General features: G+C 37.9%; 1 protein-coding gene across 3 annotated transcripts in view; it reads left to right on the forward strand.

Moving 5' to 3' along the window:
* Positions 1 to 20,277, forward strand: part of LOC117573886 (segmentation protein cap'n'collar) — a 50,662-nt gene that overhangs the window by 20,810 nt on the left and 9,575 nt on the right. For all 3 annotated transcript variants that reach the window (XM_034257373.2, XM_034257372.2, XM_034257374.2), the window contains 3 exons: positions 1,089 to 1,176; positions 13,470 to 13,549; positions 13,617 to 14,186. In XM_034257373.2, the coding sequence (XP_034113264.1) occupies positions 1,089 to 1,176; positions 13,470 to 13,549; positions 13,617 to 14,186 (738 nt within the window). The remainder of the gene's footprint in view (positions 1 to 1,088; positions 1,177 to 13,469; positions 13,550 to 13,616; positions 14,187 to 20,277) is intronic.

The raw sequence follows: 20,277 nt of genomic DNA on the forward strand, positions 1-20,277 counted from the left end.
CATAACTACATAAAAGATAGATAGATACTTAAGAGATAGATAAACGAGTGCAGATGAACTATAGATTAAAGATACGCGGAAGAACGTTTAAGAAAGGTAATGGAGAGATTGATATATAGACTTCAATGGTGAAGAGAAGGTAGGAGAAGCAGAAAGGTGACGGCAAATATTTATTTATTTATAAACTTATCAGATAGTTAAAAATAAGTATGGATAGCAGTCGCTACATAGGCTATAGACTAATGTCTTTGAGTGGATAAATGACAAGTTTTTGTGGAGTATTCTTTTCTTTGCGGAGAAAAATATACTTTATATACTAAAATATACCAACACTTTGTTGAGAACAAAAATATACTACATATACTTAAATATATTATAATTTTACTTAAATATATTATATATTCTTAAATATATTATAATTTTGTTAGGAAGAAAAATATACCAAATATACTTAAATATAATATAATTTTGTTAGGAAGAAAAACATACTCTACATACTAAACTAAAAAATACTATTATTTTGTTGAGAAGAAAAATATACTATAAAGCCTCCAAGGGTTCAAGTGACAAGATTTCATAGAAAATTCTTTTCGTGAAAGCGTATAATAATAATATATGGATAAAAAGAATAATTTATAAAAATACCTTTTAAAAATATTCTATACAGCTTTAGCTTTGCTTAAATAATTTATATATTATTTTATTTTAACTATTTTCTTATTTTATATTATACAACATTTTTAAAATATTCAAATGAAAAGATAGAGATAAATATTTTATATAAATGGTAAACGTTCATAACAAAGTGTTTCCACTTGGATTGACGGCAAGTTACAAAGACATTATAGAGGTCTCAGATAGATGTTAAAAAGATAACTTACTTAAGCTTTATCTTCGCCCTTTGACAATTTGATTGATTTTGCAAATATTTTATAAAGAGTTTTCTATATATAAAAGAGTTATTTAAGTTAAGAATCCGTACTATTAAAAGCTTAGCACCACAGATAGGATTATAACTTTATTATTATTTTATGATACCTTCTCTTGAACTTAAAAAGAATACAACTAATTAGTAAACTCAATCTTAGGTTGCTGATGACAAGGACCCATCGCAGGATTTGGATGATCTATCGATCGAATGGAATGGCGTTCCCTTTACCATTGATAACGAAACTGGTAAGTGCAACAAACAAGATTATAAAGAGTTAAGATCACTTGAAAATTTCGGCGATGTTCTTACAACGTCGTTGCGTGGGATTTATAGCGATTGCTTTGGGTTATCTTATCGGGCTCTATGTGTTGGGGGATTACACTGCGTGGTAATGCGAAACGTGTTTTACATTTCCCTTTCAACCGAAAGATAAGACAGTTAAAAGAAATAAGAGGAGTGTAAACGAGAAGCTTGATAAGCTTTTTAGTTCTTTCGTTCGCTGGTGGATATATTATCTAATAATAATAATATTCGCATTGCCTGTCAAAATGGCCGCCAACAAGAGTTGCTTTCTTATTCACGCTTGTGTGTGTATAATAATAACGAAAATGGATTATCCTTTGCCCAGGACGCCATTGTGACTCCCTCTCAGAGTATATTTTCGTATTTTCGGGACGTTTTATAAATGAATGTAGGCATTTTGAGTTGACAGGCACGAAAATTAAAAGAAAAATGAGCTTTTTTTCATTTCATTTCGTTGGCGTTTTCTTTCTCCTCTCTCTCACTCCCGAGTGCTCCATTTGGCTGATATCGATAAAGCTGGCAAGTTGGAGGAGGGGGAGGAGAAAGGGGAGCTGCTGCTGCTGCTAATCTGCTTTGGAACCGCGCCCAATTTCATATCCAAACGGTTGCTTTTCAAACAAACTTTGACACGCACACGAACTTTTGTTATTAACGCAAGCCAAGTCGAGGGTCGAGCACAGAAGGAGGATGGGAATGGGAATGGGGATTGGGATTGGGGCTGGAGATTGGGATTCAAACTGGGGCTGTGGCAGTGGCAGCAGTGGCACACAGCCAGTGGCAGTAAAAGTAGCAGCCGCTGCCACGCCGTCGCATGCAACATTTTTCTTTTGAAAAATGAACGAAACATGATTCGCCAAAAAATTACAAGCGATATATATTACGGCTATATATAGGAGTGTGTGTAAGTCTCTCCCTCTGTGTATGTGTGTGTGTTTGTATAAGATATATTTCAACTTTGGCCTATAAGCTGTACATAAGAGAGCAAAAAAAAAAAAAAAGCGAACCACCCAACAAACTCGACACTCGTGCGCTGAGCCTTGTTTGCTGTTACGGAACAGGCTCATCGAGCTGCCTTCCCCTAACTACCTCCCCTCTACCCCCTCTCTCTTCACCGTCTCACTGTCAGCCATTTTGCAGGGTGTCAAAAGTCACCCCCAAAAGCAAGCAGCAGCAGCCAAACACCACCAAAAAAGCAGCCAAACTCAATTCCAAATCCAAATCCCAGTCGTATTCTCAGTTCTTAAGCCCGCATTCGTTGCTGCTTACTTATTATTATTATTACTATTATTTATTTAACTATTTCTACTGGTCATTTATTAAAAATCCATCGACTGCGTTAGAGTCAGATTAATATCGCATTCAAGGCACGCATTCACACGCTTTTGTTTAGCCGTATCCAAATTCCCTCGAGAAGAGACCTCACCTCTCTCTCTCTCTCTCTCTCTCTCTCTCTTTCTCTCTCTCTCTGTCTCTATGGGTATCAATGCTCTTTTGGCCATGCCGCCGCCGTCGTCTTGGCTTAGCTCATTGTTCTTTCTCAGCTACTACTACGAAGAGTATCTAAAATGAAAGTCATTTCAGTATCTTTAATTTTGTTTCACTTCAAACAAAAACTATTGAATCTTTCTTCTCTAGCATATATGATTATTTCTATTTCCAAAATTATGAACTTTTGTGTGGAGATCACGTAGCGAACCGAGCACAGGTAATCTTTTGTATATCCAAAGTCAAAGGTGTAAAGGTGAAATGTATCAGCAACTTTTACATTAATTGCAACGTTTTTTTTTTTTTGACGAACGTATTGAATCCTGTTGCTAATGAAGACAACTCCCTAACAATTGTCCTGTCACAGAACGCCATGTCATTCGCCTAGAGAGAGAAAGAAAGAGACAGAGAGAGAAACTGAGAGTTGCCATTGTCATAATTAAGTTGCACAGTTTGTCTTTTGTATCTACAATGTTGTCGTAATCAATGCTGTTTGTTTTCCTACCTCTCATCTCATTTTTTTAGTACAGTCTTTCAATATTTTGTTTTCGTGTTCCATTCAAGTTATGTTTTGCGCTCACAAATCTGATTACATTGATGCTGTTGGAATTTTTCAACCAGTTTCTAGAATAATAATAACAATTTCAAGCTCGTCGTCGCGACGGTTGACAACTTTTTGAGCATGACTTGACAGTGTCCAAACACAAAAAAAAAACCATAATAAATACCAACAAAATACACGCGAATGCTCTTATTCTCAATTATGTTATAGATCTTTCGGCCACGTCCATCTATGGGTATCAATATCATCGTAGCTTAAATGCCATTATGCAATCAATTTGGCTGCCAAGCTACGCTTCACAAGTTTATTGACCACAAGAACGAAACGCAAGAGATTCCCCCCTCAAATTCTAACGGCCATTCTTCTCAGCTACAACTGGGAACTGAGACTTTCCATCAATTACAGTACAGTTGCAGCAAAAGTTGAGGAAATTTCGTTCAAGTTCATTATATATTATTCTTTATATGTATTATGATTATATTATTCTATAAATTAAGTTATATAGTTGAAGAAATTTCGTTCAAGTTTTAAGAGTACTTCACTTTATATTATTCTCAATATTACGATGATATTCTATTCTAAAAATAAAGCTGAAAATAAGTCAGCAACATTTCTATTGAACTGAAATTTTCAGAATCTAATGCCTGTTAAATTTAATTTCAATATTCAAACAAACTTTGAAACTTTGAAATTTATTTGCTAATGAAATAATACTAAACTGTTTAGCTACTTTTGTAAAAGGAACTGAGTTATAGAAAGTCAAATACAATAAGAGCTTTTTCTTTATAGAATACTCTGATATTACTTGTATAAATTGCCTTTTAAATCAAGTCATATTATCATATTATTATCAGCTACTTCAGCTGTAATTTCAGTTACTTAAGAACTATTTTTTTTAATCCTGAATGAACATAGTATAAGCCTAAATATGCTGGGAAAAATTTGGCTACCAAAGCATTCCTTTCAAACTGAAATTTTTAGAATCCAAACTTCATCTCATTTTCTTATAAACTTCAATATTCTTTAACCAGTTCAGTTAAGGAATTAAAGTTTTACGAATTCTATAAAAGTAACAGTTTTCTTTTTGCTGAAATACTCTTAAATTAGTTGTTGAAATTGCCATTAAATTTAAGTTGACTTATTGCAGTTACTTTTGCTGTTATTCTAAGCAATTCAAGAGCTCTAATTTCAGCTGCGTCGATCTCTCGCTCTCACTCTTTATATATCCATCTCTTTTACTCACTGGACAGTTGCAACTTCCACACTTATTGTAACGAAGTCGCCCACATCAAAAATACAAAATAAATGAAAATGAGAGAATGATGAAAATTATTATTATAAAACAGCTGGTGGCATCGACATCGACGCACCTATTGAGGATTCTAGACTAGTTGCCCCTTCCTGTCTGTCTGTCTGTTGGGTTCTCGTCTCGTTTTTGGTAGTTGCAACATTCAAAACTGTGTTCCCTGCTGCTGTCTGTGTGTCTGGCATAGAAATTGTTGAAAAAAATGAGGAAAAAAAAAACAAATTCTACATGGTCAGCATTACGTTACAAAATTTACACAAAATTTTACATGCTGACAACACAAGCAACAAACAGATAGTGAGGAGCGTGGAGGAGGAGGAGGAGGAGGGAGAAACGATGGTCAAAAGGTGGCTGCCACATTTTGCTGCATAATCGTATCGCTTTCAAGTGCACTGCGCTGAAGAACGTAGCAAAGAAGCGAGAAGCCAGACGCGTTGCCAAAACTAGTTGAGAATTGCATAATTTCTCCCATTTTAATTAGCCAATTGACCCACAAAAAAAGTACAAAAAAAAAATAAACAAGGATTATGAAAGTTGTCTGTCTATGTTGTATATGTTAATCATGTGAATGAGTGTGAATGTGAGTGCGGCATTCATTCATATTCGGTATTCAGTATTCATTCATGCAACGCGCGTTTTTTGTGGCAACGTCATTCGATAGCCAAACGATTATTATGATTATTTTGTATACGGTTTTTCAGCAATTTCATTGTTGACACTGTCATCGGGTTCGGGTTCGAAGTCAGTCTTTCTGTGTTACAGATCTGTCCTGTCATAATTGTTGCGCACTTCCAGCTTTTTGTATTTTGAGGTTATGGTCGCACACTAAACACACACAGTTAACTGCAAGTTCATGTCATGACCAACACTTGCAATTGGCTTTTCAGCCAGTGTTTGAAAGTGAAAGAAGAAGTTGGCGCTGCGCTTTGCCCACTTAAATATTCAAGTGCAATCGCTTTGCTTTTGCGGACTCTCTTTCACCGGAAATTGACTGGCATGCCATCTCACTCTCGATCTCCCTCCCTCTCTCTCGCTCTCTCTCTTTGACTATGGCGGCTCTTTGAGCATCAGCGGCAACAATTTAAACTAATTAAGTTGTAATGGCGCACTCGAGAAACGCTCCAAAGCATCCAAAACAATATTCAAGCTACGCTTATTTCGTTGTTTTTTTGTCTCGTTTCTCAATATATATATAGAGATATATTTCTCTTGCTCTCCTCTCCAATTTCAATCCCATAGATACGAGTTCGAGTCTCTCGATGATGCTGCTAATTTTTCGTTTTTTTTTTGCCTTTCGTCGTCGTCTTTTAAAGTTTATTAAATCCAAATAGCTCTGCTCTGCTCTGCTCTATTAGTTCAGTGGCCCACTAATGCATATATTGCCTGCCCTTTCCCCCCCTCTATCTCTCCCTCTCTTCTCTCTCACCCAACAAAAAACAAGCGCTCATTTGATTGCGGTAATTGTGTTAATTTTTGTGTAAATAAGTTGCTGTTTTTATGGCTAAGGAAAAACTTTGATGTTTTATTTTTTTCCTTTTTTTGGGTCAGCTTTTGGTAGATACACTAATTGGCTTGGGCGCGCTTTGTTGTTCCATATGTGCAATAATAACAATAATAATACGAGTGTGGAAAAGTGCTTTAATAAAAAAAAACATATAAAGCATACAACTTTTAAACAAAACCTAATACATCACAAAATGTATTCAAATTAAAGCTGGATTGCGTCACAAATTTAAAATTAAAAAAAGGAAATAAATATAAAGAAAATGTTAAGAAATACCTTCAACAACATATAAAATTCAATATGGAAAAATAACTGGAGACTTCAGCATGAAAAACTCAAAGTAAATGATGTAATCATTATAAATTCATTAAATATTCTTCTACTTACTCTTATAATTATTATTTTTCGAACAAATCTTCTAATTATAATATAATAATAATTATATAAAGTACTCAAAAAACTCTTATACGGAAAAAAAACTACAATCAAATGCGGAAATGTTATTTTACAATGCAAAGTGATTGGTCCAATGCTTTTATGATTAATAGAGACCATAAAGAGAGTCACATAATTATAATATTATATTATAAATATAGAAAAACTTACTGAAAATAACTCTATAAAAACTCAATGAACATTCAAAATTTATGGAGTCCCTCTACTCAAAAATGTATAACTTTAAAATCAGATAAATTCAAAGAAATATTAAGAATTCTAAACAAAGGTTTCTACTGGGAAAATAAACATCTTTAACAACAAAATGTAGAACTTTCAAAAACGATACATTTAAAAGGAATATTTCAAATTTGAAACAAAGTTTTCTACTGGAGAAAGAAATATCTTGAGCAACTCCAAGAAATTTGTTGACCTAACAAATAATCAAATATACAATAATAACTGAAAACTTCAGCTCGTAAAAAAGTCAAAAACTAAAATCGATATTTATATTTTGTAATAATCATAAATGCAAAGAAAGCAAAGAAGAAGAAATGAGCGCAAAGCTAAGCGACTTTGGCGAGGCCAAAGCAGAAATGCTGAGCATCTATGCAGAGATGTGTGCATTTGTGCCACAAATTGTGGCAGAAGTGGAGCAAATGACGCAGCTCAAACAACAAATGAAAGAGCGCTTAAAATCAGAACTTTTAAGTTGCTTGCAACGCATTGAAGCCGCTTGCCCCATGTTGCAACGCAAGAGGATGAAAGTGGCGTTCTTTGGACGCACTTCGAATGGCAAAAGTTCGGTGATCAATGCCATGTTGCATGAACGTGTTCTGCCCAGTGCCATGGGGCACACAACGAGCTGCTTTTGCCAAGTGGAGGCGACTCCCAAAGGCGAAGCAGCTCACGTGATGTTGGACGAAAGCGAAGATCAAAAGTTGAGCATCGATTGCTTGCGAGATTTGGCGAGTGCGCACTCAAATCAAGCGCTGGGGCCGCAGCGTTTGTTGCACGTACGTTGGTCCAGCGGCAGCCGTTGCACGTTGCTGCAACATGATGTCGAGTTGCTGGACACACCTGGAGTCGATGTCACAGCGCAGCTCGATGAATGCATCGATCGACATTGCCTCAATGCGGATGTGTTTGTGCTCGTGTTGAATGCGGAGTCGACAATGGCGCGTGTGGAGCGGCAATTCTTTGAGGCAGTTGCACGTCAGTTGTTGCGCCCCAATTTGTTTATACTCAACAATCGCTGGGATGTGGCTGCCACATTGGAGCCGCACATGGAACAATTGGTGCGTGCTCAACACACTCAGCGTTGCCTGCAGCTGTTGACTGAAGAGCTGGGCATCTACACGGACTTGGAGTTGGCTCGGAGACGCATCTACCACGTGTCCGCATTGGAAACTTTGCGATTGCGGCAAGCTGAGGGAGTTGAAGCATTCCTTGCAACTGGAGCCAGGCAACGTTATGAAGAGTTTCAGCGTTTTGAGCATGAATTTGCCAGCTGCTTAACACAAACTGCTTTGAGCAGCAAGTTGTCGCAACATTGCGTTGGGGCAGCCGAATTGCTGCTGCAGTTGCACGCACTGTTGCAAGAACTGAGCGGCGGCTTAAGCGAACTTGTGGCAGCCAAAAGCGACACACAAACTGAGCTTAGAGAGCGTTTATCGCGATGGGAATTGCAAATGACGCAGCAGCGGAGCACGTTGAACGTGCAACTGGAGCAGTTGAGTGCGCAGACTGCGCAGCTTGCCACACAGTTGTTGCACGCGCAAATTCAACGTTTGCCCGCCGCCGTGCAACACTTCAAGCTGCACTTTCAGCACGAAGAAGTTGCCGCTTACAAGCGTGCGCTTGCCACGCATCTGGAGCAGTTGTTGTGGCAGCAACTGGAGACGCAACTCGCTGAGATGTTGCAGCAACAGTTGCCGCAAGATGCGCCGTGGCAACTCTATTGCTGTCTCGATTGCCAACAGCTGATGGCCGACTTTCAATTGGACTTGCAGTTTCGCTTCTCGTGGGGCATGGCCGCCATCATGCAACGGCTGCGTGGCAAGCTCCTGTTGCCGTTGCAAGCGGCACCCAAGGCACTGAATGGCTTTTGCAAGCAGTCGATAAAGTTGATGCCACAAACTGAGGACGAAGATGGTTCCTTAGGTGGCATGTTGCTGCTTGGCGGCATTTTGGTGCGTTCTTTGAACTGGCGCTTGCTACTCGGCTGTGGCAGCATTGTGTGCGGCATTTATGTCTACGAACTACTCAGCTGGACGCAGCCTGCACAAGAGCGCAGCTTCAAGACGCACTACACGCGCCACTTGCAACATCGACTGCGTGAAACGTTGCCACAAGCAGCCGCAGGCTTGGGGCAGCAGGTGAGGCAGCAACTGCAGCGTTCGATGCGAGAAAGCGACTCCAAAACGCAGCAAAATCGAAGCGAACTAAACGCAGAGCTGGTCACACTGGCCACGCAGTTGCAGGAACTTGAAATGTGGCATGGAAAAGTCGAGCAACTGCAGCAAACTTTGCGGCAGCTGCAACAACGCATAACTCAATTTCAAGCGCTTTATTTGCCAGTAGAAACGTTGTGAATTCGTTCTTCTTCTTTTTCAATTAAAACTTTTGTTCCGTTCTAATAATCCTGCACATCTTGAGCGCAACTTTAATTACTTACTTGATTAGACGCAGTCTTCTCCCCTCCCCCTCCCTCATGAGAAAAAAAAACACCACACGCTGCTATAAGAACGAACGAACGAAGCAAAAACGAGTTTTGAAGTCATCTTCTTCTTGTTGCGTCCATGTTCAAAGCAGCAACAGCAACAACAACAACGACGAAGGCAGCCAAAAGCAAAAGTAAGCAAGCCAACCAATACACACACACACAGCGCAAGCTAAGCTCCGCCTCTGTCTCGCACACACACACACATTCGTTACTGCGCATGAACAAAGGCCGCAGCAGCAGCAGAGAGGAAGTACATACGGTTGTCTCGCTTGCACACACACCGCACGCTTCGGCTGGCTTGAGCTGGCAACGCCATTTCTCTTTTGTGCTGCCTTCGCTGTCGCTGTCGCAGCCGCCGTCAGCGTCTGACGTCGACGTCGTTTGGCCGCCATCGAGGCATTTAGAATCGTATTTGAATTTTTATAAACGCTCGAGAAACGCTCAACGCTTGACGCGCGCGCTGTTAGCCAAGCTCAAGAATAACGCTCACACATTAAAAAAAAATATAGAGAGAAATATTGAGAAAATTAAATAATAAAAAATAATAATAAGAAGCCAATGCAGTGGGCAGTGCATTTTAATATTGTTGTTGTTGTGCAGTGCAGTGTTCTATTAAATTACACTTGGCATCAATTTGAATACTAACTTGGCCAATTAGACAAAAGTTCTGTGCAATTACCAAACAAAAAAAAGAAGGTTGCTATAAACTGTGTCAACTGTACGAATATAGATATATAACTATGTATATATAACTACACAATTAATGCAACTACATAACCGCAACGTGCGAACAAAAAGTGAAAGTCTGCGCAAAAAATCGAAAAAATAAAAGAGTTACCAAACGTTAAACAGGGCGCAACTTAGTGCTAACAATAGAGCGCCTAACAAACCAAAACCAAGCCTTTTGTGCGATTCTAAAAGCCCCCAAAACAAAAACGAAAATACACATACATAAATATTTAATAAAAATCAACAACAAATCGAAATACCAAAAATAAATATACATTTTTTCGCCCAATCACATCACACAACAAAAATATTGTGCAAAAGTCGCTGCAACAGCGAACGAAACGGAAACTCTGTGTTGTTGTTTGATTGTTGTTGATTCTTTTTTTGGGGTCTGTCGTCGTCGTCAGCATTACATAATTGTCAAAGAGTTGTAAAACTAACAACAATCAACGTTTTATTGCAACAATTTGTGTTCAATCTCCTCGGCGTCGTCGCCGCAGTCGTCAAACAAACAACAAAAGCCACAACACATCAAAAGGCCCAGAAAGACACATCGAACAGCGAACCCAAAAACCCGAAAACCCGATCGACCGACCACACACTTTTTTTTGATCGTTTTCGACTTGTCTCTTTGAGCCGCTTTTGTTTGGATTACAACAACAAATATAATTCACATATTGCAATTGCATTTGCAATCGCAATCGCATTTGCAAGCAAAGAAAAGGTTTGTAACGTTGTCTCTTGTATTTGTTTATTACAATTCGGTTTTGATTTCGATTTCGGGGTGTTGTTTGCTTTGACCGCATTATTTTGATTCGATTTTGTCAGAGTTGATTTTAGCAGCACGCCAAATTTTTTGTTGCCATCTCATCTGGGTTACATATGGGCGGCAGTTGAAGATCTCTTATTAGAGAGTTGCATTCGCTTAAAACTAGTTCACCACACTCGACTCGACTTGACTCTTTTTTTTTCATCGTTGCTGTCTACTTGCTGCTGCTGCTGTTTTTTCGTATCTATTGCAATGCTGCACAGTTGTGCTGGTGAGCTGGTGAAAAAGGCGGAAAAGGTGTCTGGAAAATATTGGGGAAACATTGTTGTGCATAAAATAATATTATTGTTATATCAATTATTAGTCTATATCTTTATATTGAAAGTTCAATAAGATATGTTTTATTTGAAAAGTTCTTTTGTGCTCTGTCTAATATTTTAAAAAGAACGAAACGATTACAAGAATATTATTATTAGAATGATTAATGATAATGTTTATTAGAATATACCTTAATATTACAAGTTTGATTGAGAATGTTTTAGATAAAGAGTTCTTTACCTCAAAAGTGTTCTCTATAATAATCTTTACAATTTTTCAATCGTTATAACCATAGAAAAGATCTCTGGTGCTTTCCTATTATACTACTTCAATAATTATGCTTATATTCTGTTCTTTAAAGTAACTCTATCAATGATGAAATATTAAAATCAGAAAGCAGTTTGTAGCGTCCTTTATATTATAGAGAACATTATATTTAAAGTTTACTCATTTTTTTATTCCAAAATTATATTAAAGACGATAAAAAAACACTCTTGCAATTATATATTCTATACCTTAATTTCAACTGTATTGCTGAAAAGTTTTACTAATTTTTCGTTATATAAATTAAACTGAATAAATCATTTCTTCCACGCTTACAACATTTACCTTAATCCCCTATAAACATTACTAAGTATTCTCAAATTATTCACCCCATATCTTCCATAAGTATTCGTTTAGTTGGTGCCACCAAACTTTTAGCCGTCGGCAAACATATCATCTTGATGTTTACCATGTTTTAGTGGAAATTGCCCGATTGATTAGCCCAAGATTAGTTAAACTTCGTTGCTTACATTGAGTCAACCCTCGATAAGTATTGGTTGAATGAAACTTCCTGAAATGTTAATCAAATGTAAACGAAATCGAGACACGACGCCCCCAACGAAAGCTTTCCAAGTTACCAATTGCCAGCGAATGCAGGAAATATTATAAAGGCGTAAACAACAACCAATGTCTGTCGTTCATTTCAGTTATTTTTTGGGTGAACTGTTGTCGCTTAATTGCTGGTGACAGACGGCAGACACACACACACACACACAAGTACACACACACACGCACAGCAAACACAACACAATGGACAAATTGAATAATATTTTTATAGACATTTACGACAATGCAACGGGCAGCGAGACACAGAAGACAGCAGACCAAACAACAAGCCCAAAAACACACAAAAAATTGAACGATAAGCAAACAGTTAACACACACTAATGCACACCCGCATACACACACACCTAGGACAAATTAGAGAACTCCTGTTGTTGTTTTTATGCGCATTTTTCGTTGCCCTCGCTGAGCACAGAAAACTGTTACCAAAAAATAATACGAAAAAGGTGAAACGTGAAAATAAAGAGAACAAATTAAATGCCCGGGAACAACTGGACCCTAAAATAACAGGGCCCAGAAGAGAAAACATGGCCAACAACGGCAGCAGTAGAAGAAAAATAAAAATGGTTGTTGTATTTGAAATCGGAATGTATTTTGTAACCAATCGTAAGAATAACATTTATAAGAACAAAGTTGTGGAGGAGATCGAGGAGGAGGAGGGAGTTAAGGTTGAAGAATTGTCTACGCTCTGCTCCGCAATGTTTATTCTAATTTCTGACCCTACTCAAGTGCCACAACACAGACGGCAAAGGTCGTGAGCGTCGTCACAGCACTTGAGTTTGAGTTAACCAAATTTCTCGACCCAATATTATACGCTCAGGTCTACTTGGCCACAAGTTGCGCCCTCTTGTTCTTTTTTTTTTGTGTTTTTTTTCTTTTTTCGTTCGTTCTTCATATTTTTTCCACATTTTTATCTAGATGAGTTTGTCGAGTGCGCCCACAAGTTCTCGTCTCAGTCTCAGTCTCTCAGCCATATTTATTATTTAGTCTACCACTTTTGCCCAGTTTTTCTTTGGAATTTTCGGCGATGTTAAGTAGTCGATTTTCTGATAATATTGTGCCTTCCATGGAAGGCAAATATTTGAACTTGGCCCAGTCCAAATCCAAATCCAAAATACCTATTGTAAGCGATATGCATGGGGCAAAGCATATTTAATAACTGTCAAAACGGATCATAAATTAAACAATTGTAGAAATGAATTCGCTCAGAGTTTCACAGCTGGCTTCCGTGAGAGAAGATCGCTGACTTCTGACTTTTGAATATGATTAATGATATGGCAAGATTTTTGCTGCAGCTACTGTTTTTCAGTTCTGACCAGGGCTGCAGCATCTCCAGGGAATCGCAATGATTATTGATCGCACTCTGGGGGCACAAAACAAACTCGAAATTATTATTGTACGTGTATCAAAATATTTTACAAATATTCGTAAGGGATTTTGGGATGTACATATTATTAGAATTGTTTTAAGATGACTTGACTTATTTTTTTTCTTCTGTTCTTTGCCACCCACAGGTGAATACATTCGCTTGCCGCTGGATGAGCTGCTCAACGACGTGCTGCAGCTCTCTCAGTTCCCACTCGAAGACGACGAGGTAAGTTTTAGCCAACATCTTGTGCCACTTGTGTGATCTTGCAACTTTCTCTCTCTCTCTGTTGTAGTTAAACAACGATTCGGTTGCATCAACTTCGCAGGCTGCTGCTGCTGCATTGAACAACAAACCGTCAACGCGTATTGTCTCCGAGACCGGTGAGGATTTGATCTTTGAGGAGAAGAGCGACGCGGATACCGAAGCGGAGAACAGCGAGGATAAGGATAAGGACGATAACGAGGCAAACTTTTCGGGCAGTGACTTTGAGGATCTGCACGATTCTGTGGGCTCGCCCCTGTTCGATTTAGATGAGGAGGCCAAAAAGGAACTAGACGAAATGTTGCAATCCACCGCACCGCCCTACCACCACGCCCACTCGCACGCACACGCCCACGCTCACTCGCATCCACATGTGTCGCCACATGTGGCGCATCCGCATCCCCATTCGCATCATCACGCCGCTGCGGCAGCGCATCATCATCATCATGCCGCTCATCATGCGGCCGCTGCGGCAGCTGCACATCAGCGTGCGGTGCAAGCGAGCGCCAACTATGCCACCGTTGGCAGCGCCTCGGGCAGCGCCTTTCAACGCCAGCCCCCGGCTTCGACTGCTGCTGGGTTCCATCATGGGCATCATCAGGTAAGCGAAGAAAAGCATTGATTTTAATCCTTTTTTTGCGGATGCGCGCAATTTAAGTGCTCGCATCCGCCTGCTATATACATTCGATATTGTATAAGCATAAGTATACTATATACTATCTGTATATATTTACTTGCTCAAGGATCGTTTGCCACGTCGTTTTTCGAGTGTTTTTTCATCATCATCATCATCTGTTGCTGCTTCTTCTCTCCACGTTCTCGAGCACTTGATCTTGGGCTCAACGCAACTCAACTCAACTCAGCTCAGCTCCTCAGCATCATTGTTGTTATTCTCTGTGTTTTTTCTTCCATTTTCTGTAGCTGTTTGTACAAAGCTTCAAATCTGGTTGTATATATCCAATCCCCAATCCCCCCAGCCCCTCCAACTCTTCTTCATCCGTTTTGCTGCTGCTCAGCCAACAAGTTCGTCAATCTCTCGTTGGCTTGTTGTTGTCTGTTATTCCCTGTGTTTGGCTTTTATTGTAACCACCACCAACCAACCAACCAACAACAACAACAGCCTCATCAAAAAGATTCGAGCAACAAAAAAAAAAATACAAAATAAAATCTACAACGAAAATTTTGTTGTTGCGCCCTCTCAACTTGTTGCCACAGCCTCTGTCTCTGCCTCAGCCTCTGCTTTGGCTGCCACAATCTCTCGCCGGCTCTTCAAGTCTTGTAAAGATTCTTTTCTGGGTCCAATGCCTCAACTCTTCTCTTCGTTGTTTGCACAGCTTGTTTAGAGCACAGCGAAGATCGCATTCATTTTTTGATATGTTTTCTCGGTTGCATCTCAGCCAAATGTGAGTCACACACACACACACACACACACAGTTAACAATTGCTGCCGCAACTGTACACAACATCACTTCTTTAATCCTAACTTTTCAGTTATTAGTTACGGCAAAAAGTCATTAGACTTTGAGTATTTGCAATATTCATGAATAAGTCGCAATTACGCGTCGAAGTCAATGATGACATTAAGAGAAGATTATCGGGGTAAAAGATATTTCTTTTTTTTTACATTTTTTAATCTTTAGAATTTCGTGTTTCATTCACGACTTGTTGCTGATGATTGCTTTGGGACAATTCTAGGCAATTTCTATCTTCAAAGTAATTTTATATCGATTATAACTGAAATGTTTTGAATTTACATTATAATTTTTTTATTAGACTTTGAGTACTTGTGATATTCATAAATAAGTTGCAATTACTCAGCGAAGTGAATGATGACATTAAGAGAAGATTTTTGGAAATAGAAATATACTTTTTTAAGAATTGAAAATCTTTAGTATTTCATATTTCATTCACGAATTATTGCTGATGATTGTTTTGTGACAATTCTAGGCAATTTCTTTCAACAGTTCTAAACTTTATAACTCAATTTTCTGTCTGTCTGTCCGTCTGCCTGTTTAAAGGCGTCAATCTCTGGATTTATAAACGTTAAGGTCACCAAATTTGGTGTAAGGTTAAAGCATGTTATTACAAAAGTGACACATAAAGAAAGGCAGCAGTTATATATTTCTATTCCACTTGATCTTGTTTTCATCATAACCGAAAATGTGAATTAAAACTGCATTGATCTGCAGCGATTGATGCGCTAATTGCTCGTTAAGCTGTCTGCATTTTGTGATCCTGCCACAAATCCTTGCAAAACAACAAGTGCAACAATGGAAAAGCCAAAGCCGTAAGCAAAACACGGTTAAATCGGGTCTTCAATGAAAATCCCCGCAAATTGTTTTGGCCTCATTGTCAGTTTGTCGCTTCTTCGGCTTCGGTTTCTTCGTCTTGGGCATGTTCATGCATCTAATGAACCAAACGCTTGACAATGCCACCTCAATTGAATAGCTGTGAGTGTATTCACACACACACACACACAGACTCGCACATCATTCGCTTGACAGTCATGAAGTCAGCGGCAATTACTGTAAAAATCTCTGGCCAAACGGTAGCTGCCACAAAATGCTGCACGCTGTGGTCAACGAAACGGGGATTAGAGACGACGAAAGAGCGTTGAGCGTCGTAACCCTAAAAACCCAGAAGAAGAAGATGAAAAAGAGTGTCGCGTCTGTTTGATGTGTGTGACGACTCCTTGGAATGTGCACAGCAGGTTGCACTTGCCACACAGCAGCGGCAACAACAGCCAAAGCCATTTAATGAGGCAGATAATCTGTTTTGGTTTCGCAGGAAGCGCTGCAAATCCTTTCTCAAAGATAGCGAACTATTTGGCTAGCTACACAGCGAGAAAAGATGATAAATGCATTGAAAGTAATCAATTTAGATGTTGTTGTAAATTATTGTTACTTTGCATTGCAATCTTTAGGCAGGAGTAGAAAAGTGAAGTTAGTAACTATAAACAAATTTAGATAATGCTTAAAGTTATGCATTTCTTTCTAGTTTTCATTTCAACTACACAGCAACAAATGATTTTAAATGAAAGTAATTCTATTTTATTATACTTTTCTTTTATTATTGACTAGAAGAAATGGGTTGTTATAAAGTTAGATATTTACATTTGGCTTTCTGTTGAACAACAATGAAAGAAATTATCTTAAATATATTAATAATGATCGATCAAGTTTTGATATTTCATTAGGTTTCTCTTCTGTGATTTAAAACTAATATTTAGTAACTAAAATCAAAGAATTAGCTCGTAACTTCGGTTTAATTTAGACAGGAAATTTGTTTTCTTTGCATATGAATTTATCTTCTATGTTGACGTTTTTTGTTTAGAATTTCAATAACAATTTAATCTGCTGGAATTTTTTAATATTTGACTTGAATTCCACCCTTTTTGCCTTTAATTTAAATAACAATTGTATCTATTTAAATTTTTTTATATACATATACATAGCTAGAATTTCACATTTTCGTCTAGAATTTAAATAACAATTTTATTTGCTTCAAGTTTTTTTTTTATATTTAGCTAGAATTTCAAGTTTTTTGTCTAGAATTCAAATAACAGTTGTATTTGCTTAAATTTCTTTTATATGTAGCGAGAATTTCACAGTTTTTGTTTAGAATTTAAATACCAATTTCATCTGGTTTTTCTTATATTAGCTAGACTTTATTTCTTAAAGTTTAGTGTTTGTTGTTGTCAGAGTTGTTTCTTTTTTAGATAGGAATTTTTCTTACTATGTAGCAAGTGTCATTAACTTTATTGGCGTCTTAAAGGAGCAGAGAGGACAGCGAATACATGAATGTCTGTGTGTATCTATGAATATGTATAGTTGTGTGTCTGTTTGTATCTACATATATTTTAACTTTGCAGCTTCGTCACGCTGTCAGTTTGTCGATCTCTACGTCGATCTTGATTATGATTATGTAATGCACTGTGCAAAAGTGTCAGCTTCCTGATAACATTTAATTTGCCATTTGCTGCCGTGGCTGTTGCTGTTGGTGTTGCCTCCCCCCCTCACTGCTGTTGCTGCTAATTGCAATCACAATGCAAAAAAAAACTATACAAAAAACTGCATAAAAACAATAAAAAAAAATTGTTGTATAAAAAACGCGGCTTTAGCTTAGCTTAGTCGCCTCTGCGCCTTCATTAATGTCGCGTTTGGCGTTGATGTTGGTGTTGTTGCTGTGGCTGTTGTTGTTGTAGATGTTGTTGTTGTAGATGTTGTTGTTGCTGTGGCTGTTGTTGTTGCTGTGGCTGTTGTTGTTGTGGTAGTAGTTGCTGTTGTTGTTGTCTCTGCAATGCGCCACTTGACTTTTCCGCGTGGCGAAGTGTTTATTGAATTCGGTGGCACTTGCTGCTCTTCCCCCTCCGCCTTTCCCCCTCCCCCTTCACTACGCTCTTCTCTCTTCTTCTTCAAACCTTGCCTTGATTGCAGCTTCGACTTGGGCCTGGGCACTTCACATGCTTCGACTGCAGTAGCCCCTGCAATTAAATCTCCATTTAGCCAGCGCACAAGAGAGAGAGAGAGCGAGATGATGATGAATAAAAAAGTTACTTTTAATGTGCCCCCCTCTCTGTACCCCCTCCCGCTCCTCCTCCTCTCGCTGCCCCTTGACGCCTTAATCGCCGCGCGCAGCTTTAATTATGTGAATTTTAAATATTTACAAAAAGCTTAGCGCAAAAATCAGCGCAAAAAACTTTATTAATTATTTTACTGCATCTCGCGGATTGTTTTTTTTCTCTCATTCTGTTTTTTTTCGTTACTGCTCTTGAGATTTCTTCGTGTTGTGTGTACGATTTTAATTCAATTTATGTAAACAGTTTTGATGGCTGTCGCGCTGTCGTCATAAGACTCATTTTGCGCACACACATAAATCAAATTAATGACAAAAAAATCTGAAGAAAAACCAGATATATTATAGTTAGGTATGCGCAGTTCAACGCACACTAAATGCTCTCTCTTTTGGGAAACTAATTGATTTCAATTTGAAAAGATTGCCTCTATAAAGTTTTGAATTTGGTTAATTTACAAAGCGAAAGTTGTTAAGGGATTAATAAGATTATATGTTAGATTATCTCTATAAAGTTTTTGAATTTGATTAATTTACAAAATTGTTAAAAGATTAATAAGATTATATGTTAGATTATCTCTATAAAGTTTTTGAATTTCATTAATTTACAATAGGGAAAGTTGTTAAAGGATTAATATGATTATAAAGAAGAAAGTCTTAAAAATATATATAGTTTATATTACTTTCAGTAATTTCATTTAAAATTTCACTAAGTTTTCTCTATATTTATTACATAGTTTATATCATAGTTTATCATACCCCACCGAAACTCTTAAATATAAGAATTTTTTCTCTTCACTTTGAACTTTTTGGAAAGCTTGAAGTATTCTCCTGGGGGAACTTTTTTGATATGCGCCAAAAATACAAAATTCTTGGAATAGAAGTGTAGACGTTTATAGGATTAGAGATTAAAGACGTTTTGTAGTTTACCCATTTCTAAGTAAATAATGCCATTAAGCATGCTTTGTCAAATAATTCTGGGTGTACAATAATATAAATAATTAATTATATATAATTATTATACAGAAAGAGTTTCAGAAATTAAGGAGCTAAAATATAGAGATAGATGTACAAATCAACTAAAATTCATAAGAAATTGATAATGTGAGTAGGTTAAAAAAAATTAGAAACTAGTGAGCTAAAATATAAGACGTAAGATTTAAGAAAAATTATTATGAAATTAATGATGAGTAAGTAAAAAAATTCACAAAATAAGGAGCAGAAATATAAAACTTAAGATTCAAGTAAAATTTTTAAGAAATTAATGATGAGTAGGCTAAAAAAAATTCAGAAATTAAGGAGCTAGTAATATTCTTAAGAAATTAATGATGAGAGGTTAACAAAATTTCAGAAATTAAGGAGCAGAAAGATGAAAAAATTCAAGTATTTGTATTTTAAATTCAGTATCATATTTTAATGACTGCAAATAATGCCGCAACTAATCAGCTTAACTATGCTGATATTGCACTTGCAGCCATGTGGCATGCAACATGTTGCCTTAACGGGAATTAACTGCGATTTTGTGGCGGTAGCTAACGGTGAACGCTTCAATGGGCAACGCCCCAAGTCGCAGTGGCAGTCACAGTCTATTAAATACTTGCTCACATAAGTGTGCTCCTCCTTGCCCCCGCCTGCCTCTCCCCCCACTCCCCTGCTCCACTCTCTTGTCAGAGTGCACGTCTTAAGCCGCTTGCAGTTGATTTGCTTTGCGTGTGAAACGCAACAAACAATGGCCAGTGGCTGGCTGAGCTAACACCAGAAGTTAATGACAAGACAGTGACAATTGAAATTACACGCACACCCAGGCAAACACACACACACACACACTCTCACACACACATACACAGTTGCTAGGCAACTGCAGTTGGCGACTGGCAAAAGTAAACGCCCAGTTTAGCTGACGAGTTGGCTTTGTTGTTTTACCTGTTTGCTCAGGAGCGTGTTGAGGCATATATTAGAGACACACACACACACACAGACACAGACTCACCTGTGTTGCATTCCCTTTTGCTCTCAGTTTGCTGCTCTGGCTTGAGCTCTCTCTGCATCTGTCTGTCAATGTTGTCTTAACGCTTGGGCCGCAAACGTCACACGACACAACTCAACGTCAACGTCTCAAA

The sequence above is a fragment of the Drosophila albomicans genome, chromosome 2R (genome assembly GCF_009650485.2).
Source record: "Drosophila albomicans strain 15112-1751.03 chromosome 2R, ASM965048v2, whole genome shotgun sequence".
NCBI classification, from domain to species: domain Eukaryota; kingdom Metazoa; phylum Arthropoda; class Insecta; order Diptera; family Drosophilidae; genus Drosophila; species Drosophila albomicans.